General features: G+C 39.5%; 1 protein-coding gene across 3 annotated transcripts in view; it reads right to left on the reverse strand.

Annotated features, from left to right (window-relative positions):
• lrp4 (low density lipoprotein receptor-related protein 4) overlaps positions 1-26,311 on the reverse strand; it is a 111,898-nt gene that overhangs the window by 10,763 nt on the left and 74,824 nt on the right. For all 3 annotated transcript variants that reach the window (XM_008405945.2, XM_017304054.1, XM_017304055.1), the window contains exons 7-27: positions 22,045-22,164; positions 21,818-21,943; positions 21,077-21,202; positions 20,104-20,238; positions 18,687-18,812; positions 18,085-18,315; positions 16,789-16,945; positions 16,041-16,258; positions 8,418-8,594; positions 5,535-5,660; positions 4,134-4,342; positions 3,488-3,569; positions 3,279-3,384; positions 2,993-3,194; positions 2,714-2,903; positions 1,972-2,103; positions 1,422-1,562; positions 1,245-1,331; positions 1,001-1,172; positions 720-882; positions 363-588 (exon numbers count right to left, since the gene is read on the reverse strand). In XM_008405945.2, the coding sequence (XP_008404167.1) occupies positions 363-588; positions 720-882; positions 1,001-1,172; positions 1,245-1,331; positions 1,422-1,562; positions 1,972-2,103; positions 2,714-2,903; positions 2,993-3,194; positions 3,279-3,384; positions 3,488-3,569; positions 4,134-4,342; positions 5,535-5,660; positions 8,418-8,594; positions 16,041-16,258; positions 16,789-16,945; positions 18,085-18,315; positions 18,687-18,812; positions 20,104-20,238; positions 21,077-21,202; positions 21,818-21,943; positions 22,045-22,164 (3,252 nt within the window). The remainder of the gene's footprint in view (positions 1-362; positions 589-719; positions 883-1,000; positions 1,173-1,244; positions 1,332-1,421; positions 1,563-1,971; positions 2,104-2,713; positions 2,904-2,992; positions 3,195-3,278; positions 3,385-3,487; positions 3,570-4,133; positions 4,343-5,534; positions 5,661-8,417; positions 8,595-16,040; positions 16,259-16,788; positions 16,946-18,084; positions 18,316-18,686; positions 18,813-20,103; positions 20,239-21,076; positions 21,203-21,817; positions 21,944-22,044; positions 22,165-26,311) is intronic.

The following is a 26,311-nucleotide window of genomic DNA, read 5'->3' on the forward strand; positions in this document are numbered from 1 at the left end:
ATAATAAAAAAAATTAAGAAAATCTATATTGTTGCAGTTTAGTCAATAAAGTGTATATTATATCATCTAAAAATATATATATTTATTTGCATATTTTAATGTATTTCTAATATTGTATAAAAAGTTTTAAATTATTAAATAAAAATCTGCAGAATTTGTATCCAATTACTTGTCAGAACAGTTAATTACTTAAATAATAGTTAGTTGCAGCTTTAGTTGGATGATCGATAAATAGATGGATGAGTAAATGTTGGTCAGATTGATTGGTAAAACCGATGGAGATGGAAATTCTTCCTGTGAGCTAAAATACACAAACTCTTCCAAAAATAGGAAATGATTYCACATCTCATCCTCAGTCTCACCTAGTGGTCTGTCTCTGTCCACAGCCTGGATGTCCATCAGGCCAGGCAGATTTGCTCTCACAGTAATGGTGTTGCCGCCGGTGTTCTTATCGGCTCGCTGGATGCTGCGGCTCTGCCAGTCCGTCCAGTATATATGAGAGCCCAGAAGGGTCAAACCATAGGGGTGTTGGACGGGAGTCACAAGGGTGCGTCGATTTTGCCCATTCAGGTCAGCTGCCTCAATGCGCTGCAGTGAGATGACGGATCATCATTATGATATCGTTATTTTCATTTTAAGACATCAGAAATGTGACCTGTGTGGCAAAACCATTACATTATATGATTTGTACAGAAAAGATCAATGCCATTAGCACTGACCTCAGTGTGAGCGTCGGCCCACAGTAACTGGGACCCGGCCGTGTCCACAGCCAGACCGTTGGGCCAACCCAGGTTGTTACTTATGAGGACCACACGGTCCGACCCGTCCATAGCTGAGCGCTCCAGCTTGGCATGCTCTCCCCAGTCCGTCCAGTACATGTAACTGGAAAGCAAGCAGCAAAGAAAAAACAGAAAGTAGGTAGGTAAGAAAACATTAAAAGTGAACATTGAAATCACAATCAGATTCCAACAGCAAGTGCAGAACAGTGTAGCTGTCTCACCCCATCTCGTGATAAAGGGCTATGGCTCTGGGACTGTCGAGGTTCTGCCACACAAGAACTTTTCTCATTGACCCGTCCAGGTTGGCCACTTCAATACGGTTGATTCCAGTGTCGGTCCAGTAAATCTTCCTGCCAACAGCGTCCAACGCCAGTCCATCCGTCGTCATCAAGCCTGCGGAGAGACGAAGGTGCCGTAACCACATGACGGAGTGGAGATGCACTGTAATGTGTGCTGTCTGCATACCTGTAGATATGATGTCTTCATGGGCTGATCCATTAATGTTGGCTCTGCTGATTTTCTTTAGTGTGCTGTCAGACCAGTAGACTTTACCTACAACAGACAACACATGAAAATACTCACATTTCTGCACCACTCAGTCTGATAATTAGGTATTTAGAAAACATCGGAGGGCTCACAAACCTTCTTTGGGGTCAACACCAATAGCAATAGTGTTTTTCATTGAGCTATTGACAGCCAGAACCACATCAGCAAAATATGGAATGTCAAGAGAAACCATCCTGATGTCCGTCCGCCGAGCAAAGATAAGGAAGCTACTCATGCCTGTACACACATGCATCAACAGTTTTGTTATAAAAACAGGCGACACAGTTTTTTAAAGTCACACATGCTGAAAAAAATATACATTTATGAGACATTTTGTTGTTTTTATTTGCTTTCTTTTTACAAATATACTTTGCATACAATAGCTTATGAATTTATGAAACAGTATCAGCCTGTTGCAATCAATCAATTAATCACATGATAAATTAAAAGGATCTTGATAGTTTCCATTTGCATCATTGGTAGGAAGAGGGAAGCCCTAGAAAAACAAAGACTGAGAGACAAAAGTCCTGAACCTGAACCTATTTTTGAATACTTATTATTTCTCAGTGAATATGCCAACTGGAGCTCCTCTTGCTATATCACCTGTTTAAATATTTTTAGAATGTAACCAGAAGGTTTTCCGTACCAGGTGTGCAGGTCTTCCCGTCGCTCTGTAGATTGATCCCTGTGGGACAGGAGCAGCTGGAGGCTTTGGGAGCAGGCGCCAGGAGACAGAGGTGGCTGCATCCTCCGTTATTCACTGCACACGGATTATTCACTACACAAAGACACACAGACAGGCTCTGAGCACCCAAAGACCTACTGCTAATGTATGCTCAACAGAGAAAGAATTCAGTGGCAATTTTAATCAAAACAAAGTGAGGCGAGAAAACAGAATAAAATCTGTTACAATGTCAAGAGGGAACACTAAAATAAAAGAATTGAGAACCTAAAAATAATTTGCCACAAAACATWAAAAAAAAAAAAAAAAATATTATATATATATACTTTTTTTTATTTGTTTTTGCCCCAGGAAACAAACAAACGAAGTGCCAATATGCAAAAAAAATAAAAAATAAAATAAAAATCCTTCATTTAGTGGGGAAGTCAAGCAATTTAAATTAATTTAAGAACTCACATGGAAAATTTTGCACCAGGATTGAAACTTGGAACATTTTTAAAAATATCTCACATATGCTCTCCAAATCTAATTCTAACAGATAAACAAATATTAATCATAAGCTGTAGCTCCAATGCCTAACAAACCCTGTAACACAGTTTCAATTTAGACACTTTTCCAGCAGTAGTTATTACTGAGGTAAAATAATAAAATCACTCAATGGCATCGTATAAAGACTTGTCTACATGTCCAGGTTTCACAGACTGACCGGTTTCCCGGTGCCGATGGAACATGTGAATATCCATAAGATTTTCCAGATTTTCAGCCAGCGTGTGGCGCTCCAAGCCAGTGAGTTTATCAGCACTCTGGATGCTCTTGGACAGCCAGTCAGTCCAGTACAGCTTGTCTTTGTGCACAGTGAGCCCGAAAGGGTGAGGCAGCTGACTGCCTATCAAAACCTAAAAACATAATATTGAAGTTATTGAGATTTAACAGGCTAAATAAGTTTTCAATAATGCTATTTTCTAGAAAAGTAAGCATATGTTACCTGTCTGTCAGAACCATCAAAGTTGCCATATTCAATAGTTTTCATGCCTGCATCGGCCCAGTACAAGCGTTTGGTCTCGTAGTCGATGGCGAGTCCATTGGGCCACGTCAGATTGGACGAGATTATGACAATCCGATTGGAGGCGTCCATTCCTGCACGCTCAATCTTTGGGTTGGCTCCCCAGTCGGTCCAGTACATGAAGCTAACCAGACAACAAAATATTCAGTATGCGCACGTAATATCTGAGCTAAAATAAAACATTTCATAACATGATTAATGTTCTTACCCTCCCGTTGGGTCGACCACTATGTCTCTGGGTCGGTCCAAGTTCTCCCAGATCAACACAGTCCGCATGCTGCCGTCGGCATTGGAAACTTCGATACGATCCGTACCTGGCATCAAAAGTAAAACAGTTATGTTCTCTTGCAATGCACCATAATACTACTTATTCTACATTATTACGTGAGAAATATTCTGCTACTTGAGGCATTTTACCAGCATCAGTCCAATAAAGTTTGTTGGTCACCCAGTCAATTGCCAAGCCTGCAGGGCTTTCCAGGCTTGTATCCACCACCACCTGCAAAAAGGGAAAACTAGTTTGATTTTTTTTCTTCTTGCTACACATTTTTATATCAAAACTATAGTCTTTCCGAATTCACATTCAGTTTTATAGCCAATTTTTGAAGTGCCCACTAATAACTTTTGCTGATATTTTGACGGTGGTCAAAATATCAGCACATATGGACTGACATATAACTAGATGATGAACATAAAATCATGTATATTCTAGTGGCAGATGTCCAAATAGATGGGTGGGAGGTTGTATGAACAAATTAAATAAAAAGACGGCTGACCAAAGAGATCCACAGATGGATGCCTGTAACCCTCTTCTTGTCCGACAGATTTAAAATCCAACAGCATTAAATATATATGTTATCCTTCAGGTAAAATAAAATCTTGTGAATATATTGGGCTTATCTTCTAAGGAACAAAACCACTTGATGTAATTTCATGACACCTCCAGCAGATGGAAGTATTGCATAAATTTAATAGAATCATCTTCTGCAGCTGCTCTCACCGACTGCATTGTTGAAAGGAAGAGTCACATTTAGAGTTCAGTCAGACTGGAAATGTCACTGACCTCCTGGTTGGTACCATTCCACAGCGCTCTGTTAATGGAGTCTGTGGTGACGTCCGTCCAGTAAATGTAGCCATCTTTGTCGTCCCAGTCCACCGCCACGGCGTTGCGCACGTCGGCCAGGGGGATGACATCATCGGACATGTCCTCGGTATCGAAGCTGATTCGTCGGATGTCCGTCCTTCGGGCAAAAAGCAGGAACTTGTCAAGACCTGATTAAAGACCAAAGGTCTTCTGTCAGTCCTCTAGGTTTAACAATGAGGTCAACAATAAAACAACAACAACAGCATTACCACAGACATCAAGCAGCTCTTAAAAGGAACATTTAATTAAACAAACTKATTAGCATCACAACATAATTACAGAGGAATGACCTACATTAAAAGCTAGGGGTTGTGTAAGAATATGACATGAGATGTTTCTCATTCAACTTGTGAAATTAGCTAATAGAAAAAAAAAAGATGAATTATAAGCTTATAAAAGTAAGATTTATTTTCGGTCAGCAGTTATGAGACTACATTGAAATGTAAAATGCTTATTACATATTGAATAAGGTAGATATCTTATTATCTGGATGCTCATTTGTCCTCTAAAATTTCATTTCTCGAAGCAGCACACACCTCAGCTCTCGGGTTGATCCAATTATGTGACTGTTACATTATTACCTCTTCTAATTTAGCTGCCCAGCATGGACTGTTTTATTATAAAACTGTCAGGGAGCAGAGGCTGCAAAAGACCAAATCAAATATTTTACATMGTTTGTCACCTTCTTTAGGATTATATTTTTTCTGGGTAATAAATCTGTCAACAACACAAATCAGTTTTATGTTTGATAAATGTAGGTTTTGGTGACAAAAATAGCTACTGATAAAATATCWGTTCATGTGAAGTACATTCTATAATTATTGGTTGAATTATGTCATATACATTTCTGATGGTWTTATCTASAGGTGGGCGATATGTCTTGAAATTATCATAATATTTTGTGGWACAGTTGTGATGACTATTAAACTGACAATAACCATTTATTACATCTTTTTTAGGCAACTGTGTGACTGTGAGTCACAGCAATTATAGCCTATAAATACAAATACCAAGAAGAAATGAGCATTTTCTTCTTTAGCACATTAAGTCACACTTCTTCACATAAAGAAGTGTGACTTAAATCACTAAGCTGCTCACAGTAACTGCATTTTCAATGTCACTGGTATTTATTGATGCGATCAGGATCCAAGTAATCGTGGTGATTTGTTTTTGTACATATAACTTATTTTTTAATATGGGCCAGGTTTTCCTAATATTTAACTGTCCTTAAATTAAAGTCTAGCTTTCTCAGCATTTCTAGTGWAAGATTATGCTGCTGTAACAAAGAATASGAAGCTCTGCAGTTGGAAATTGACTCACTGTCAGCACAGTTGTTGCTGTCCACTTTTTTGAAGCCGGTGGGACAGGCGCACGTGTAGGTCTTGTTGCTGGGGAGACACAGGTGGCTGCAGCCTCCATTGTTGGATCCACAGCGGTTTCTGCCACCTTCAGGACAAGAAGTCACACAGAGCTCATGTTATAGTTGGTTTGTGAAATTTGACAGAGGCCATATTTGCAAACCTTTGACTCTGTCCTCACAGTTTTCCATAGTATTCTAATTGATACAAATAAACTTGTAGTCAAAAATCAAACGGCATACTTTGGAAAACTTCCTTTGTGTTKCACCCAAAGTACCATAAYCAAAGAACTTAGAATGTCAGGTCCTTTTAGAATGAAGGTGAGTGTTTGGATTTTACTGGAACGCCACACTGTCTGCCCTTTACTTGGTCTTTAAGCTCCACAGCAACATGAGCTCAGATGACTGACAGAACATCATCTAAAACAAAAACACCAGTGCCTGACCTCCCTCTGGCACTGYAGAGGCAGCTCACAGTTCATTTTAGAGTCAGACGGTAACAGTGCTGTTAACAGTACAAACACAAAAACTTTCTCTTGGCTGCATGTCAAGTGCAACATGGTTTGCTGTCAAAGAATACAAGCTTTTACTGTCATTTTAATAAAACCTTCGCAGCTCACAACATAATCTAATACTACTGCAGCAGATTATTCTGTTGTCTGTGTAAGGAAAGCTTTCTCATCCGCACGGTAATACCTCAAGAATTGTACCCGTGTACTGCTGATGCTTATATTATTTYAATATTGTCATTTTCTGAAAGCCACAAGTGACTTACCAATATTGATGTCGAAAAAATCTTTTCCATCATAACTTATCATGCTTTTAAATAAAGGAAAAAAATACTGTCATGGGATATAAAAGACMGATTATAACTTTTATTAAAACTTTAAAATCTTGAAAGATGCATAAATCACAGTCAGTCTTTCCATGGCTCTTTGGAGAGAAAAAGTAATGGGGGAAAATAAACCACTTTTCTAACTTAGTCACGTTGTCTAAAATAAAAAGGCACAACCATATGCCGATGACGATGTAATGTCTCCGCACCATCTGGGAGGCTAACACTCCCTGACTGCAAACAGAAAGCACMRTTTTCTTAACCAAATAACTTCTTAGTGAGAATATATCAAAAGGATGTTTGCCCATTTGTTGCCAACACAGAAAAAGGCTACGTCTGCAACAAAGATCATCTATGAAAGAAAGATCCATGGAACAAGGAGAGAGAACAGATTCMTCCCAATCTCTCTSTTCGAAACACATTTTACCTGGGATTATTCAACAACTAGAATGTTGGATTTGATGGAAGGACAAAACACTTTATGCAATGGCTGTGACAGAAAGTTTTGTGACCGAGTCAACAATCAGATCACTGACACAATTGCGGGTGTGGTTTGCAAGCATATGAATGTCCCGTAATAAAATGTTTTMTTTTACAGGGATGTTTACTTTTTATGTTTCCTTTGTCCGCATAAGCAGATTTATTTATTGAATAAATTACCAACTGCTTTCTCCAAATGTTATTCCTGAACATTTAGCTTTGATAACATGACGCCAAGGCAAGATTGCTCCGCCCACGCAGAAGTGTAATGCAGGTAGAGTCTGACAGAAACGGTTAAAAGGCAAAGGTAGTAAAGATCACTGAAATGTTACCTGAGGCATTCGGTCAGACATTTTTTGGCAAGACTTTTTTTTCACCAGACAACATTGAGGAAAAGAAGACAAGCAAAAAAAAAAAAAAAAAAAAGTCATACGTCTTGTTCGTAAAGTTATTTATGGGAAACCACAAAGAAATTGATGTCAAAGCCCAAAGGTCTGATCTTAAAGGATTCCACATAAGGAGCGCTAAACTGCTTTTGCAAAAAATGAACGTTTCACACGAGCCTGTAAATTCAACTCCGTTTGAATGGAATAAACTTTAATCTGGGTAAATCGTATMTTAACCTTTAAGTGTCTTTTTGGGCCATGTTGCCAAGGGAAACTAAACAGACTTGATGGTATCTTAAGCATATTGTTGTATGCTTATTATATTGTAGTAACCTTTACTATTAAAACACAGATATGTGCAGGAAAGTCAGACATTCACTGCATGGAGAAATCGAATAGAGTAACAATGCTGGTCAGAATTGGAGCAAATTCTGCAAAGGTTGATYGTAATGCTTGTGGAAAAAAGCCACAGAGATTTTAAATCTGTGGGTGTGGGGTGTTCATTTGTTAGGTCTCTAACCTAGTGCTCTCACATGACGCCATTGTTGAGTTGTTGCTTTTCAGCAGATAAACAATCATACATCTTCARGAATTCAAATTCAGCTTAGAGTTTCCTTCTACTTATGCTCTTGGCTTCTTTGTGCCCTTCATTGYATTTCTAAGCTGTTTGATATATTTCTCAATTGTTAATATGGAAGCTAATTTAACTWGCCATTGGCAGGTTGCCACTGGCAATCTGTACCTTAAAACCAGCAGAGGGGGGTGTCCTAGTTTTGAGTCTCATTAATAAATCYRACATCTCTTCAAGCTGTAGGTTGTTACAAAGATACAGATTGTTCATATTGCGAATGTGTAAACTAACAAATATATAAAACTTGACCTCAATRGATTGTAGAACATGACAGACGGCCTAACATAAAATTTAATTGGATGTGTTTTGCAATTTCTTATTGTTTACCATTTCAGAACTGCCATTTCAGATTGCAACTAGTGCAAATCACAAACTGTCCATCATCTTTAAGTTGAACAGGTTTTATCRATGCTAACACCACCTTCATTAACTGATTTCACCTCCATGTATTTCACTATGCCACCTGTTAGAAGGAAGTCATGCAAATATTCTTCTGCTCAAGTTGTGTACTGACCTGCAGGCTGCCTTTGCGGGTGAAGGGTGTGGATGTCCATGGGAAAGTGGAGTTTATTGCGGATAACCTCCTGGTTTTTGCCTGTGAATTTGTTGGCACTGTTGATGCTCTTGGTGTGCCAGTCAGTCCAGTACAAACTGTCCTCAAAAACTGTGATGGCAAATGGATGCGGAAGGCCTAAACAGAGAAAGATTAGGTGAAAAAATGCTAGTAAACAAAGCAACAACAATCAAAGCTCATTTTTCTAATAAAAAGTACATTTTTTGTGAAAAGTTGCACATWAATGTGCAAAAAGATCGACGTCAAATTTCGCACCTTCTTAATGAGCAAAAATAATGACTTGTGTTGGCTTAGTACACAACAAACAAACTGAACGATGCTACAATTGGTTCCATCTATAAAAATACTCCCCTAYTCAGTGCCGTGGTTTTGACTGATGTCATGCTGTCTGTATATAAAACTGCTTTCAATTACTTAGCCTCTCATCTGGCCAATAGCTGGTTTTGTTGTGGCCAATCAATCCAAAAACCAAGGGCATTGCATAATCTGACTTCTCTGTCCAAAATCTGACTGTAAGATCAAAGGCAACGCTTAAACTGAAGACAATAAGACAAATAATGGCCAGTTCATTTCTAAGTCTGCCAGTGCAAATTTTGATGGAAGATCTTAATCTCAACAGTAATAAATTCCAGATTTTCACCACAGTCTTCAAGACATGCATATATTTTATTTGGGTTTCGATCATGAACAGTTACCCATGTTATTTAGGTTAGATGATGGTCTATGTGCTGGTTAAGGCATGTAAGCCACCAGTTTTTCAACTCCATTTTGGTTTAACATACAGCTGCTTGGAAGCTAGTTATTGCTGAAAGAAATCCTAGAAATGAGGAAAAGGATGCTCCAGCCAGATAAGGCAAAATGTAACATTTTGGTAAACACACAACATAGTATATGTGGAGGAAAAGTAACACTCCCCGTCACCCTGGAAACACAATCCTCACTGTGAAAAAGTGATACAAGAGTCATGCTGTGAGATGCTTTTTTTTTCCTCAGCAAGGGGAGGAAAGATGGTCAGAGTTGAAGGAAAGGTAAATGGAGTTAAACATGGGAATCCTCTATTTAGCTGCAATTTATTCAGATTAAAGCAGTGGCTTCCWTTCTACACGTAAGTAACTCTAGATGCACAGCCAGAGACACAAAAATGGCTTAGTCAAAGTCCTTAGGTTTGGAACACGGTTATAATTGTTTTAGGTTTTTGATCATGGTTTAGTTTTATTTCGTTGTGACTTTTTGTTTGTCTAATTCGGTTATTTTTAATTAGTTCTTAGAATGTGTTTGCTAGTTTATATTAGTCATATATTTAGTTTTAGTTTTGCTTTTATTAGGTTTTGGTTTTTTCATACTTTGGTTAATTTTTAGGTGCAGAATTCAAAAAGGTCAAAAGTGTTGAATCTCAGCAGAAAATGTATTAAATTATTGTTGAACAATTAACTGACTAGTATTTTCTACCAACTTTTGCCGTCGTCATTTTGCAGACTACAGTAAGTGCGTAAACACAAAAACGAAGGACTTATTTATATAACTTCAGTATGTTTTAGGTTTAAAAACACACAATATAGTTCCATATAGCTCCAGTTATTTCAGATTAATTAACATTAAAAAAAGTTTTCTCAATTTCATTTTATTTAGTTAGTTTTAGTTAACTCTGATAAAAGTGTCTGGGAATCAGCTAAATAAATCTTAAAATCGCTTTTTGCCTGCTGCAATATTTGTCTCAGAGCCCTTGAAAAATTCAAAATTGAAGATTCTTGCAGTCACTTTTTCTAATTACACAAATGTCTGAGCGAGACACGGACCAGAGGAGGGAGGTATCCCAGAAAACGTGTCAACTACTCAGGACTCTTGTGCCATGCTGGTTCAGTTTGAAYGAATTTTTTCTCCTCCATCCTAATCCTTCTGCAGAACTGTAGCTGAAAAAGCAGTTGGATGGGATTGCTGAATGGATGGAAAAAGTGATTTCTGCTTCACAGAGCGGCTGCGGTGATTGAGGCGGGCATGCTGGTGCTTAGCTTTTCAAAACACCACGGCTAGTTTAATGACAGTGTTTTACGACACAACATAAATGTCAATTGCTAAATGGCCAAAGTAGGAGGAAGACTGGAATGATAATGAGCAACAAGAACCARAGTGACTGCGTGTACTCGAGTGTAAACTCAGCAAAACAACAGTTTCATTGTTTCAGTCGGCATGCTTTGCAAGGTACAAACTTATTTACCCAACAATACAGATGAATGTACGTAATTTAGCTACAAATTAATACAAATTACTTTTGCTTCTGAGGTCTCAAACTTTTTACAGTCTTTATAATTAAAAATGCCCCCCAGCCTCCTGGATCCTGAAGCGATTCTGATAAAAATGTGTGTATTTTCTGGTCTTATTGCAGCGTAAYGGAGACAACATKTGCACCCTCTTTGCTCCTCCCAAGTCATCGRCATCAATGATGGCGCCTGGTTTCGACACGGTCACCTTCTTCCTTATCCTCTTCACACCCTGCTTTTCCGGGACAGCTGGAGGAGCAGCTGCAGGCGGACAGGGGCATCAAACGCTCCAGCAAGTCTTCACAGATATGTCACCTTTAACCTACATGAGGCACATTCCTGTCCTCAAACGCCTCAACAAAATCTGTCGCACTTTGTTTCAAGAGCTCATCAGAAACACAGCGTCGCCTCCAGCTGGACAGAAAGATGGTAGAAAAGGGCTGGARTCRTTTTTGTTGAATTTTTCATTTGTGGATTTCATTTCGCTTTGAGATGAATTTCCTCTGATGTGAAGTAGCTTAATCAAAAGGAATTTTGATAGGAGAGAGATCCACAGCCTGCTGCTCTGCTCGTATTCCCCAATGTATCATAACAAATTATGTCTTGGTTTTAGCCTCATTTTACTTACAAAATRGGAAATGAAGAAGCAAAAATGGCACCRAAAATGTGACAAAAGCAGAGTAGTGACATCTGCAGTAGGTTTTCACACATTACTGGCAAACGTGTGAATAGTATTTTTTAATTTATTTACATTTTTGAGTGTTGCAAAACTTGGTAATCCATGACATGTTTCTCTATGGTATAAATGTGACATAATAATCTCGAGTCCCTCTTCAAAATGACAATATATAAAAACATGTTTTGGATTGGAACTGTGGTAAACGAGGCATGTTGGGTGACCACATRTCCAGAACCATTTGATGTCCACCAGCTGACCAGTGGGAGTCAGAGCTGTCATGTTAGGAATTTTTTCTGTCCGAACTTCACAAACAAAAACGTGAGTAGTTCCTTATCAACCACCGGAACCTGACGTTACATGAGATGGTAGATCCATGATGCTGTGGGCCTGTGACTCATTCAAAACCCCAAAGAWSCTTGATAAACAGCTTCGCATAACAAGCCTTTTGTAATAKCGCAGTATTGTAAATTACAATCTGGAGACTTGCACCAGAAAACTGAAAAYATGTCATCAATAAGTGTGTAAACAGGATGATGATCATCCTTACCAAYAAAATTAAYCATTCCTCAGCGCTGGAATGGATTTTCTAAAATATTACAGTGAAAAACTAGGGTGCRTTTATAAAAGATGATCTTATCTTCTAGAGAGTTGGAGAAAAGAAAAGCTGGGAAATAATTAAGGARTGAGTTATTCTTCTGTTCTGCCATAGTTCCTTTAGGTTTTTATAGTTAAGTTTTAGACACCGACAGCCTTAGGTTACATCTTAAGCTTATGCTATGTGCATGSATTAATCCTGAATTAAATACTAAGAACTGKTCAGGTATTGTGCATTCACAAAATAATAAATAAATGACATAAAAGTATACATTTGAGGRAAAACATTTAGAAGTCATGAACATTTCCCTAAATCTACGTCAGTCAGCCGGTTATTGTGCAGGAGACAGTTTTGTGAAACCACAGCTGGACGTATTTGCTCTCTGGCTGAGCTACTGTATGATCATGACAATGCACAAAAATAACTAAATTAATTAATAAACACTCCCACAGACTTGCGGAGACAACCAGACTGTCCTTCCTGTCCCTCCACCTCCAGCTGAACAGGTGTGCAGRCCGGATAGCGCCACCATCCGTGACACACACCACAGGGGGCTGGCCCACATCCAGCCAGCTCCCTCACACACACAAACACACACGCAAGCCCACATGCACATCTATAGGTGCAGGGGGATGAGTGCTCGTTAACATTCCTGGGCACAGCAGCTCAGAGTGCAACACACCCTCTTGCGCACACGCGCACACACACAAAAAAAAAAAACGTCCCATTTGTCCTGTGTGTTGTCTGAGCAAACACAAGCTGTGGAGGAAGGACAGGGCCAATTACAGCCTTTTATCCTCAGAGCACACATCATTAAGAAGAGCTCACAGGAATGATGCCCTGCACACACACCCACATCACACATTCCCCCTGTCCTCTTTCTTCCCACTGTTTAACACCCTGATCATCACTGATGGGCTTCCACCATCTTTCCACTTCATCAGAAAAACACTCCAAAGTTTAGAGGCCATTCTGGCAGACAAAAGTTAATGCCCACACTTCAGATTTCTTTGTGGAGTATAACTCACAAATTGATCCATTCGCACGTTGCGTGGACGGATTTCATGACAGATTTGTAAATTGTGTCTACACAGGGCTGTAACACTATTAAAGACAAATTGGTTTCTTGGATGAGTTCCTCCTGATAAAACCCAAGATAGTTATGTTTTTGTTCCAACATGCGAGTCTCCCAAAAACCCTTCTGGAGCTCGACTAATGGATTTTGTTTAAGAGAGAACAAACTTTTACTAATACAAATTGGACTTTAAGTTAGTCACATTTTGGCAGTAAGAGTTTACAAAGCAGAAGTTGGAAAGACAACATTTCTCCACTCCTTAAAGTACAAATGATTGAGTTCTGGCCACTTTATTGGTCAATTTAAGTATCAGAGTTAAGCTCCCCAATGCAGAACAGATATAACGTTATGTCTTAGGTATAGGTACTTATTGTATCATTTCTCATGAAAATTATTTAATATTGTCTTCATATATTTTATTACTGATGTTAAATTTAAAAAAATAACTGAGAATTCAGAAATATTATTTTTGTTATTTTCTCCACTATTTTGTTCCAAAAGAGCCACAATAAATGTCAGTCAGTTCAAAAATATGATTAAATGCAGTCATTGTGTGCAGGTTAGTGATACAAATCACACTTCTGAAAGTAAAAGTCATCCAGAAGGAGCTCATTTCAAGTGGGACTGTTCATCACAAACAATATTTGTGTTTGTGGTTTTGTGAATGCTGCACCTACAGCCCTGAAAAAGAAATGATAAATAGCTTTTTACTCATTTTTGTTGTTACCACAATAGTACCAAAGAAATATTGCAATATAATATGTGTCAACTATGAATTCCTGACTGTCTTTTCAATGGAACATAATTTCCTGGAACCATCTCTTCTACCTAGGCTGTGTTTTATTTTGTGCGTTTCCACTGAGGGGGCCAAAAATTGAGCTGCTTACGTAGAATACCTCCCCTAACTTTGAGCAGCTCCCACCGCTGGACTGCCACTGTGTTCTGGGGACACAATGTCCAACCACCGCAACAGCACAGTCCAGAATGTGATTCGGATCCTATTAAAACTGCATTAATCGACGATTGTTTCATGGCGTCGACGGTCCGCAGTTCCAAGATTTATAAAACGAAACGGGATCAGAAAGTGACAAATCCAATCTGATCTCCACCTAAAAGCTCTTTTTGTGCATTTCTCTTGAAAAGAAGAGTGGCTGTCCAGTTCGGTGCCATTACTCCCAGTTCCAGCATCACTGTTGAATTCAATGGTTTCACTAACAACCTACTGTGATCAGAGTGTTCTGCCTGGCTGCTTCTTTGCCAGCCGAGAAACACTGAACACAAACACACCGGGGAACCACCAATACTATCATAAAAACCTGAGAAACAAACATGTCTGTTTTCTTCTATTCTGGCTCAAGTGTGTGTGTGCGTGTGCGTGTGTGTGTGTGAGAATGAGTGTGAGTGGCTTTCTAAAAACCCGATCTGTACTTTGATGTACATCAGCACATTTCTCAGCAGGGAGCAGCAACATGAACAGAGGCATGCACTTTGCTCTTTGTTCTTATTTATGCTTTTTGTGCCTGTGCATATCACTGGTGGACACATGCATGCTCTTTAAGGGAAATACGGCACTAATTAACTCCTCATGGAGAAGTGCAGCAGTGCTACATCATCTGTGAATGTGTGTATGTGTGCTTCTTTGCATCCGAGTGACATTATTTATGAGAATTGAGGGGGGACCTGAACTCTGGCCTGACCCCTTTTCTACCTTGTAATCAGATTTAAATTAAATAAAAATAGATCTCTTTTAAGATTCTTGGAGAAAAAACTAAAAGAATGTGGAGTATAAAGGTAAATCTTTCCAAAGAAAACAGGGAACGGTTTCTACAAAAAGACAGTAACATGATCTCTGTAGAATGTTTTCCTGCATTGCTTTTATTTTGAATTAATTTAAGCACAAATTGCAAATTAGAAACACTTTGCATGTTGCTTTAAATTAACTTGCTATTTGACTATATTTAAAATAGTGTAAAAGATGCAAGGTTTCTTTTGCATATTGTTTTTTTTTCTTCAACCATGCTGAACCATGAATCCAGAATCGAGTTATGAACTGAAGTATGGCTTGTGCTTATGGTCACAACCCTGGCATTACTTCATGTAATCACACCGTCAGCTTAAAGTGTGTCAATAAGTATTTATAGATGTGTGTTTCCTCTGAACATTCATTCATTTGTAACAGCAGAATAATTCTTTATGTTTGAAATAGAGACATGAGAAAAATAATATTGTTCTCTGCTGAARAACAACAGAGCAGGTTTTACAAGAAGTAGTTTTAGTTTTTAAACTGTATTCTTTTTTTGTTAACTTCTTAGTAGTTCAAAACCTAATATTAGGATATGTTTTGATGAGTAATTATTCTCAACTCATGAAGATAAATATGTGTCTGCCTTTTTTGAATGAGAGGTTCTCTTTTCTTTCCCATTTTCAAAATTGGCTCAGAGAATCAGTCACATCATATTTATACCTCAAGGAAGCAGAAAGAAAAAAAAAAAGAATTACAACTTGGAAGATTCTAGAAACTTGGGATTAATTTTTAAAAAATGCTAAATGTGCCAATAATCGTGGTACTGGTGATTTTGTAGCCCTTGTTTTAAGAGGGGATTTTTTTTCCTACTGTGTAAAATGTACAAAAACCAAATGTTTATTCCCTTCTTTTCTACTTTACTACTGAAATAAAACATTAATTTATTTTATATATCTTTGGCAAGTGTGTCACCATCTTCAGATCATAGAAACTGCACACAACCTGTGCTATAATATTTCAGGGGGTTTTATGAATCAGGTCTAGTCAGCCATAAAAATGTGTCGTCATCAAGCAAAGTAAAAAAAAAAAAAGAAGCATTCAACGTCTCCTTCAGTCTCGCAAATAAATGCCAGTATTCTACTTTTCACTCTGGATCTGAACTCGTCCTTACATCATCCGAAGCCTGAAAAAACAAACGCCGGCTCGGTTTACCTTGGCTGATCACGGCTTTGCGGTTGCGTCCATCCAGGTCCGCTCTCTCGATGACGTGATGCTTGGCGTCCACCCAGTATATGCGGCGGCTGGCGTAGTCGATGGTGAGGCCGTTGGGCCAGAACAGGTGTGTGTCTGCGATGACCCGGCGGTTCGAGCCGTCCATGTTGGCGTACTCGATGCGTGGCGTGTTCCCCCAGTCCGTCCAGTAAATCTTACTGAAGGGGAAAATGGGACACTCGTGGTGAGTTTCGTGCTTGTACAGCTGAAGCTGGCATACAACAGATTGCTGTCAGGATTTCAGACGCAGCAGATGTCTTGATTTACCAAACAAGTTTTCTTTGCCTCCAACATTTACGTCCTCCTCACCGTCACTCATCTGTTATGTGTAACCTCAGAAACTTTTTCCCCCCTCATTTGTTAATTACCCTATGCTAATGAGCTCTCTAATATGCCGCACGAGTTTTCCACTTTTAAATTTCACTGGGGCTTTTTAGGAAACTTTCTCCTGCCACCGCACAACATGAAACCAGGCAGGAGGACACAGTTAGCTGCTGCTGCTCCTTTTGTGAAATACTTGTTCCACACAGATGCTCGCCTGTGGGTAATGCCGTGCTGCCAAACTTTAATCGCTGCTCTGCTGCTGCTGCGCTACAACTGGGACATGTCCAGAGGGGATATGCATATATGAATGTGTGTGGATTTGAAAGCATCTGGGGTGAATTATGAAGTGTGTGTCGACTCGTACCCCTCGATGGGGTGCAACGCAATGGCTCTGGGCTTCTCCATATTCTGCCACAGCAACACTTTTCGGTGCGTCCCGTCCAGATTGGCCACTTCAATGCGGGACGTCCCGGAGTCCGTCCAGTAAAGCTTATCGTGGATCCAGTCTATAGCCAATCCCCCTAAAGCAGAGGAAAACAAGTCGTTTTACCTAATTAAAATGATTCAGTTGGATTCTGTGGAAATATCTTGGCAACCACACATCCTGTGAATAAAACTAAACTGTAGATTAAAATTACAGGCCTCTTTTTTATTGAGCATGTAGTTTATGTTATTGGTAGCTGAGCAAATAGAATTAGTATTTTTACCCACTGCATCAGTATGACGAGGACTGGACAATATGGTTAAAAAACTTATGACATAAGCTCTTCATTTCAGTAGGTATAGATAACCGTTGATCTTTATTGTTTTTTTTTTTTCTTTTAAATATCTGAAATCTGCCAAACTGGTCGTGTGACCGCTCCTGTCTTATCGACAGCTTTTACTTCACCCTGTTTCTTATTTGTAAGCAGTTATGAGGCACGAAACTGAAACTGATGCTGTGCAAGTAATTCAACAGGTTGTTGCTAGGTAACCAAAGAGTGAGTGAGTTGCTAGGTAACCAAAGTGTGAGTGAGCTGCTAGGTAACCAAAGAGTGAGTGAGTTGCTAGGTAACCAAAGAGTGAGTGAGTTGCTAGGTAACCAAAGAGCATGTGCTTAGCTCACCATGAGAGGATGAGCAGCAAAAGCCTTTCCTCTGTATACATCTCCCAGAATGCTGTGTTGTTCTGTATCAGAGTTCAATGACTATTCTATCTATTGAATATTGAATACTCTATCAGGCGTATTGTTTATTGATATTGATCACGGGTATATTGCGATATATATTATTGTTGATTTATTGTCCAGCCCTAAATATGACTTTGATGAAACAGACTGTCTGATCCCCATGGTGTGAATGCAACTTAACATTAAATTGCAATCATATATGATAAAAATTTTCTTAAAAAGCCGAGTTCCTAAGGGGGAAGTAGAAGACTGCATCAGAGATCGATAGAAATAAATGTGACTGTACTACAGAATCATAATGAGGCCTGATGTAGAGTAAAGGAAAAAGCTAAAGTTTATTTGGCTCAGCTCCAAAATGAATAAGGTGATGGATGGAAGGGAAGATGCAGGGCTGAGTATCGTCAGACAGAGAGAAGCAGAGTTGAATAAATTGGATAAAAGATGAATGATGCTGCTGTCCCTAAGGTGAACCCCATTAGCTGCCACACCCACCTGGGCTCTCCAGACCAGTGGAGATGACCTCCTCCACATTGGAGCCGTTGAGGTTGGCCTTCATGATGCGGTCAAGCGTCACGTCCGACCAGAAGACGAGCTCTCGGCTGTGATGGAAGTCCAGTGCGATGGCGTTTTCCAGGTTGTTGAGCAGGAGGGTGTATTCTGAGCGGTGCGGCAAAACTTGTCGGATGTCAATGCGGTTTGCAAACAACAGCACTGGCTCTGGACCTGAAGAAAAGTTCGTAGCCAAAAGAGAATAAAACACTTAGGATGCTTTTAATAACAGCAGGAAATAATTTCAGCTGAGCTGAGGGTATGAGTTGTGGCAGCTGCCTGGCAGGCGCTCCTGACCCAGGTTTAACTCTAATCTGCAGCAGATTGATGGCTTGCTGCAGTAGACCTGCACTCTACCTCTGGAGCACGGCTAAATCGTCCTCAGAAGCCCCAGAATGAGACAGAGCCCCCGGAGCAGCTCAGTGGATAAAGTTACAACTTAAGAAAAGTGGAACCTCTGTGCAACCAAACTTTTATTGGAGGTCAAGCCTTGAGGAGTCTCCGGTGATACGTCAGGGGAGAAAAGCAGAGTAGTGATTTTTTACCCAGAGCTTTGCAGCTGCGCTTATCAGGCCGAAGCTCGTAGCCGTGGACACAGCGGCACAGGAAACTCCCCTCCGTGTTGGTACAGCCCTGGCTACAGTAACCCTCTTCCGCACACTCATCCACATCTGGAAAAAACCACAGAAGGAAATATTGACTGTGGCAATAATTTCCTTTAGGGTTAAAAATAAATGGAAGAGATAAATTGCCAGAAATAAGTTCAAGGAACAAAATAATCTAACAGTTTTATAACAATTGAGCTGGAGATTTGAATTAATTTATTTCAAGCATCTAATCTTTTGACTTCAGGAGAAGTTTCTACTCTTGGAAAACTCCATGATAAGAAAATGACAGATTAATATGACCACATCTTAAAGTTGCTGGACATTTCCTGGACTGCGCTTGCATGATGCGGATGTTCCGTTGCATGACATGCTCCTGCTAATGTCTTCATTTTATTCAGTTTTTTTTTTGGGAAGCAGTAGCTGCATTTCCATCCCAAATGTGTAAAAAACTTTAACAATCTGCTGTTTGTTGGAGCACAACTGTGATGAAAAAACACAATTTTGTAATTGCAGTGTTTCCATTAAAAAAGAAATTTAATCAAATAGGTTTGTTCATATAAATCATTAAAAACCGTCATCCTCCAACTACTTCCTGTTGTTGTCTTCTGCGTCTTTTCCGCCAGTAGCAACATCTGGTTGTTGATCCTGTAACTCGTGCGATGCACAAAAAGTGCTTCCATTGCAGTTTTGTGAAATAGACCAATTTCAATAAAGCCAAAAAAGCAAATCATCTTGGCGCTAAAACATTTGATCAAAAAACAAGAGATTTCCGAAATGTCCATGTTTCAATTAAGGGAATTTATTTTTGAAAAGTCAAATTGCTCTATTATACAGTCAATGGAAACGCAGCTACCAAAACATCTAAAACATGCCGTACTCTGGATTTTGAGTTCAGTCACAATAACATCTTTCATTTTAGTCATTTGGTTCTGAATATACATCTACTGTTATTTTCAACCAGACCAGATTCAGTTACAATGCCTGGTGCACAAACAGCTAACATAGCCCAGTCAGCATGGTATTGTATATATTCCTTCTGATTCAGTTTCTCGGAAAAGAAAAATGACATTTTCAACCATTTACTTATCAGTTGTGCTGGACTTTCCCCAAGATTCTCTTGAGGATATAAATGAAGATTTCATAAGTGGGAGGTAAGAGCGGCACCTCATGCAGATTAATGTTGGCTTGATGTCACCCCCAGGAAGTCAGTGAAGACAACACATAGCACTTGGCAAGTTGTCATAAATATTAACACCCTTGCTCACTCACTTTCACCAGCAAACTCTGTCACATTGTAATCCACGCCCCCGGTGCCCCACACACCACACACACACACACACAAAGACAGCAATACCCTGGCAGGATTTGTTGTCGTCGGTCAGTCGGTATCCGTTGTGACAGGTGCACTGGACCAGTCCTCTGACCATCTGACACTTCTGTAAGCAGCCTCCATTATTCTGGTTACAGTTGCCCTCACTGGAGCGCGGCCCTACAGGAAGTGCAGAAAGATTACAAGGACATAAACACAGCTTGCTGATTCAGTAAAAATGTGAAAAGCATCTGGCACATTTGATGTTGGACCTGGAAATACTTTTATGAGTGAGGCGTGAGGTTACTGAACGTTATCAACACAAGCAGAACATTCTCCTTCAGAAATGTATTTAAACATTACTGAAGCCACATATAGGACTCTGCCGACACCGTGACCTTTCTTTCATTACGAGAGTCTCAATCTCACCTTTGCTTGAGCCTCTTAAGATCCGAGTTTTTTCAGTGGCAAAAATATTTTCAACAGAATCAGCTGACTTCTGGTCTTAGGCCAACTCCAGACTGCTTGGAAGACTAAAATCTGGTAGATCATGAATGGTTTTGAAGAGGCTCCAAGTAGGTGGTGAGAAAACTATTGTTGCTCGACATTTCATAGCCAAGAAAAAAACTAAATGATGTTTCTTTCTCTTAACCAAACACTTAAACTTTTAAAGGTAAAGATATTGCAGTAACCTCCAATATCTTTAAGGAAATTCCATGTGAGCAAACCATCTAGAGCAGACGAAAGTACTAATGTTGGAGGTCGTTGAGGTATTAATGTGGTGTGGACAGGGCCTTACGTTTATTTGAGAAAAAAGGTTTCAAAACAGAATAAAAGACACGGCAGAGGGACAACTTTCCAGGTTAAGAGGAAAACATTTTCATAGGAAACTGATAATCAGAAAACATCCATTATGTAAAATGAAGTGACTAAGAAATTACGGAGTAAGCACTGAACCTAATGTGGTGAATTCATGACTAATTGCAATAAAAGGTGTTGATTTTCTTGAAACACTTACTGCAGTCGTGGTGTGGGTGTTCATCTGTCCCGTCACCGCAGTCGTTGACCTCGTTACACACTTTTCTCTGTCCGATGCAACGGCCATTCCCACACTGGAACTGATCAGGAGCACATGGAGGACTGTCTGCAAGGAGGTGTGAAAATACAGACCATAAGGTACGAGTCACTGTTTTTAGTAGACATCTATTGTTTGTAGTTCCTTTAAAATACGGGGATCTTAGTTCATATTGTTATTTTCTGTACAGTTTTAATATTTCAAAGAGGATGGCACAACTACAGAGTGAAAGGGAACTTTTCAAATTGCCTGATTCCCCCATCAGGATGTCATTTCGCCCTGCAGAGGTCATTCATTTCCTTCAGGTGTGTTGGGAATGCATCTAAAAGCTGCAGGATCTGGATCAGATCTGGTCTCCTGGTTTACAATTTTCTCCTAAGATTTATTTATTTACTTTTTTTAAATAAAAAGAGTTTCTAAGAGTGAGAAAGTCTTTTTGTGCTTTTTCACAATACTTGTAAATTGTTCAAAGAGCGTCTCGAGGAACATAGTGTTCATCTTACATCAACACGAAGTCAAAACAATCAGACTGTTTTCTAGAAACAACTGCACTTCTCATCCAAAAGAAGAAAAAAAACAGGGATTTTCTCAGTACAGGATGACTCTTCACAGCCGTTGTCATGACTACATTTTAAAGTGAAGATTATATTTAGCCTCTAAAACCAAGATAACTACAAGTCTTACCAGTTTTCTCACACCCTTCTTCATCACTCCGATCCGTGCAGTCGTCCTCGCCATCACATCGCCATGACAACCGCACACAACGTCCAGTACCACACCGGAACTGGTCAGCTGTACACATTGACGAAGCTACAGGGGAAAATAAAACAAACAAAAAAAAAACAACTAAATATTTGTAGAGTATTTCTAACAGAATTTATCGATGACCTTTAGGATCAGCGGATTCTTACTGCAGTTCTTTTCGTCCGACTGGTCGTCACAGTCGTATTCGCCATCACATCTCCAGCCGGAGTTGATGCACATGCCGCTACTGCACATGAATTCAACTGATCTGCAGGGCTGATGGGAAGCTGTACAAATACAAACAGAGAGTTTAGCTCTAAGAGCAAGTCCTAAAAAGAAACAATATTCAGGTTATTAAGGTTAAGATTAAATATTATGTTTTTTTTTAGACTAAAGATTATGGTCAAAGACATAAACTTCTTTCAGAACGAGCTTCATCAAACTACCAGTGGAGAATGCAATCTGATCAGCAATAACAATATGTTTCATTATATTTTCAGAGATGCCCATCTCATTCCCAATAAGAAAAACTTCTTGGTTGACTGGCTGAATTAAAGGATTTCAAATGTAAAATGCCGAGGTTATTAGTAATCAGAGGCTTAATCAAACATTTTCAAAAAATGAATGAAAATACCAGTTTTAACTTTAATTTTTACTAATTCAGGACCTTTATATTGTGGTTGGGCTTGCTTGTGCGTTTTCTTCTTGTTAGGATGGATAAATCTAAAGGGTCCAAACGTCACGGGGTTTATTCAAATTAATTATTATATGTACATAATTTAAAATAATTTATGTACATATGATTTAGAAAGGCTTCCCATGAGGTTTCCTTTTATTAGGTTATTAAAAATGGACTTGTAGAGACGCCTTATCCTCATGCTGCCTCTGAATTTAATCCTTCAGTTTCATAGTTTAAAAGTAATTTCTAAAACCAGCAATATTTCCTCCTCGCCATCATTAATTATTCCCGTTTAATCTGTCTGTTTGCATGATTATCTGAAAGCAGATACTGGCTGTTCAAACTTTAAATCTCTCTCCATCTTGCTACATGCGATGAGATCAAAGTGAAGCCCAAAATGGCAGCAAGAAAAGGATGTAGGTGGATGAAAAGATTAAAGCTGAATCAAACGTAAGCATCTTACATCCTCAGCGTGTGTGAGCTTGTGTGTGTGAGTACGCCTTTGACATGTTTCCTCTTGACAGCAGGAGTGAGCTCCCATCGAAGCGTCAGCGAGAGCGCGATGGAAGGGGAACGAAATGACAAGCAAGGAAATGTAGAGGAAAAAAAACTGATGTGGAGCTTGAAGCTACCGTGTGCACGCCTATCAGCTGGGCAGGAGAAGAGAAGGATGATCAAAACAGCAGGTGGTTTTCCCCGCAGAGAAACCAGCAGACAGAGACGGAGATGGAAAAGTGAGTGAATCAGTGTGGGACGCCGAGGAGAAACACACGGACGCCCACTCGTACGCCCAAAGAGCCATCCGCAACTTTCTCCCTCACTGACAAACACACAACTCGCAAACAATTCCAAGTTCATGTGCTCAGCGATGAAGCCAAAAGCTGTCCCCATGTGGTAATGATGCATGCAAGTTGGGGTATTTTTGAGAATATCGATGTGTGTGTGTGTGTGTGTGTGTGTGTGTGTGTGTGTGTGTGTGAAGATTCACATGAGCCAAAAGAAGAGGAGAGAGAGAAGGAGAGCAAGAGGGAGAGAGAGAGAGACTTCTCCTCTAACAAAGCACCCTTCATGTGTCTGGAGAGTGGATGCCAAGGAATGCTGTCTGAGGATGGGCTGTCTTATGCCTCTGAGGAATGCCTCCTCTGAGGGTGTCAGTGTGTGAAAGAGGGGGAGTGTGTCCACAAAATATGAAACAGAATTCACTGGAAGCCCCCCCACATGGATGAATATGGGCCAGAAATAAATGCAACTAAAATAATGTGGACAGATTGAGAGTGAAGGACAGCAGAAAATTAGCAGAGAGAGGTCAGAGCGAATGTCAGGACCTACAATCTGCAAGCAGGATGCTGAAATGTTGTTCAACAATTTGAAATGTTTGTTTTTCTTTTACATTTCTGTAAACCTCAGAATTTCCTTCTGGATTATGTTTCATTACAGACGTTTCTGATTCCTCAAAGATTTTCACACAATGCTCCATAACTGTGTCTTTAAAAGATGTGATACACCAAATGGACATCTTTTCTAAGAAATGTCTTTTTTTGTGTCTTTTACTGTCAAACATTGCTAATCCAGCATTTCATAAGTATTCACACCCATGGGTTTCTATTTGTTGAATAACTTTTCATTGATTTTTGCTGTTTGTTTCTACCATTTATTTTGGGATATCAGCTCCCGTTTGCCTCTGCGGATCCTCTCCATCCCACTCCGTTTGGATTGGCAGCGTTTGAAAGCTGACATTTTCAGTTGCATTGAACTCTGGGCTTTGGTTAGGCCGTTCACATGTGGAGATTTTCACATGCTTGACCTGCCGATCAACAGCCTGAGCTGATCCGGGGATTTCTGGCTGATTTATGTACCTCTACTGATGAGTGATCAAATAGCAGTGAGAAACCTTGAACCTGTGGTTATCATGCTGAAGATAAACTCATCAAAGGCATGGAACCGCCTGTGTTTGAGTGTGTGTATGCATGAGATAAGGTGGAGCAACATGAAACAAGAGTGAATAAGAGGAGCATAGAATATCCCACATGGGAGATCAAGGACAGAGAGCAACAGAAATTTCTGTAGGAGGATTTTTTTCTCTCTGTAGGAAGGAGAATAAACTGACTATGACTGACAATTTAGAAGCTAACTGCATTGCAAACATGTGTTCTTACTTTTACGTCACGAGAATTGATATGCTTCAGTATGCAAAAACATGCAAAAAAGCAGTAGCAGTTGTCAGATGTTTTAAAGCAGATCTTGGAAACCCCAACTACAGAACGGACTTTGAACGAATGCACCTCGTCGTCCTTCTGTCTCTCTGCTACGCTTTAGCTCAAACTTCAAGGTCCTTCCCTTAAGAGCAGCCTCTTCATGCAAATGCAGGCTAATAATTATTGCAACCAAATAAGTGCCACTGAACCACTTTACGCACAACACTTAAAATGGCCCTTTGCGAGTTATTGGGATGTTATTAGTTTGGGGTTTCAAAGAGTCCCTTGGAACTTGTTCTTGTCCCATCACTGCATTTGGAACAGGCTTCCTGCTGATTGAAATAACAGCGCATAAATAAATAAATAAATAAATAAATAAATAAATAAATAAATAAATAAATAAATAAATAACATGGGATGTTGCATTTCGTCTTTATTAAAGAGACATAGCACCCGGAGGCAGTAGCTGTTTTTTAATTTGAGAGTGGGACTGTGAGCAACTGGCACACTGCAGCAGGAAATAATCACATCAGATCAACAACCTACAGGAGACATCAGAAGCTTAAAGCAAGAAGAGAATAACATGGCTGTCTTACTATAAAAAACAAAATCACTATTTACTTATAGATCAGAACTAGAGATCAATTAATTGAACTAGAGATCATTTAGGTGTTTCAATGCATGTTTATAATCAAGTTTCCTCTAACAAATCTGATTTCAGTGGATTTTTAAATGACAGGCCTCTACATAGCCACAAAAGAAGCTGCTGAGGTAATTCTGTTGCTTTAAATCACGTGTTTTGGAGCAAAGAAACATCAAACAAGCACGATGGTGCGCCTTAAGGGCCAGGTTTGTGGAAAATACCCCATCAGGACACGCACTGTTGATCTCTCATCCTGCTCTGATATTTTGCAGAAGGCCACCACACACAGCACATTACAATAGTGTATGTCAAGCTGATTCTGGGCCCAAGAGGGCCCTGAATAAATCCCAATAAAACCCTGAAGAGGACCTAGACATGTTGAAGTAGCTGTTATTGGCCCTTGAATCCACTTGTGCACCTCCTGTGGTAGAACAACGCTTATGCAGCCATCAAAAGAAGTGTGCTCTGGCCTTTGACTGCCAGAGAAGTCAAAGGCCCTCAAAGGCTACTGCTTTTTTGACATCTGATGTTACCAAGTGTCCAGGATAATTTGGATCAAGTTAGTTTAATTCACACATGGCATTCAAATCTACCCTATCCACTCAGTGTTCAAAACGACCATCAGCAAGTCTGGTAAGTTGTTTAATCACAAACACATTGAGTCAACTTCAGTAAATTCTTCTGTAGATATTAGCATTGTTGAGATTCACAAATGTTACATTTTGTTGAATTATTTCAGACACCCGACTCAATTATGGCAGTATTATGTATTTTTTTGGGCACATACTGCCATTTTATCACAATTAAGTGACTATGTTAACTTCTTATATATAAATGACATAAAAGAAATCTGACTTCATAATTTAACATCTTGAAATTGGTGTTAAATTATGTCTGTTTAAAAACTTTTGCTGAAC

The sequence above is a fragment of the Poecilia reticulata genome, linkage group LG3, assembly GCF_000633615.1.
Source record: "Poecilia reticulata strain Guanapo linkage group LG3, Guppy_female_1.0+MT, whole genome shotgun sequence".
Taxonomy (NCBI): Eukaryota; Metazoa; Chordata; class Actinopteri; order Cyprinodontiformes; family Poeciliidae; genus Poecilia; species Poecilia reticulata.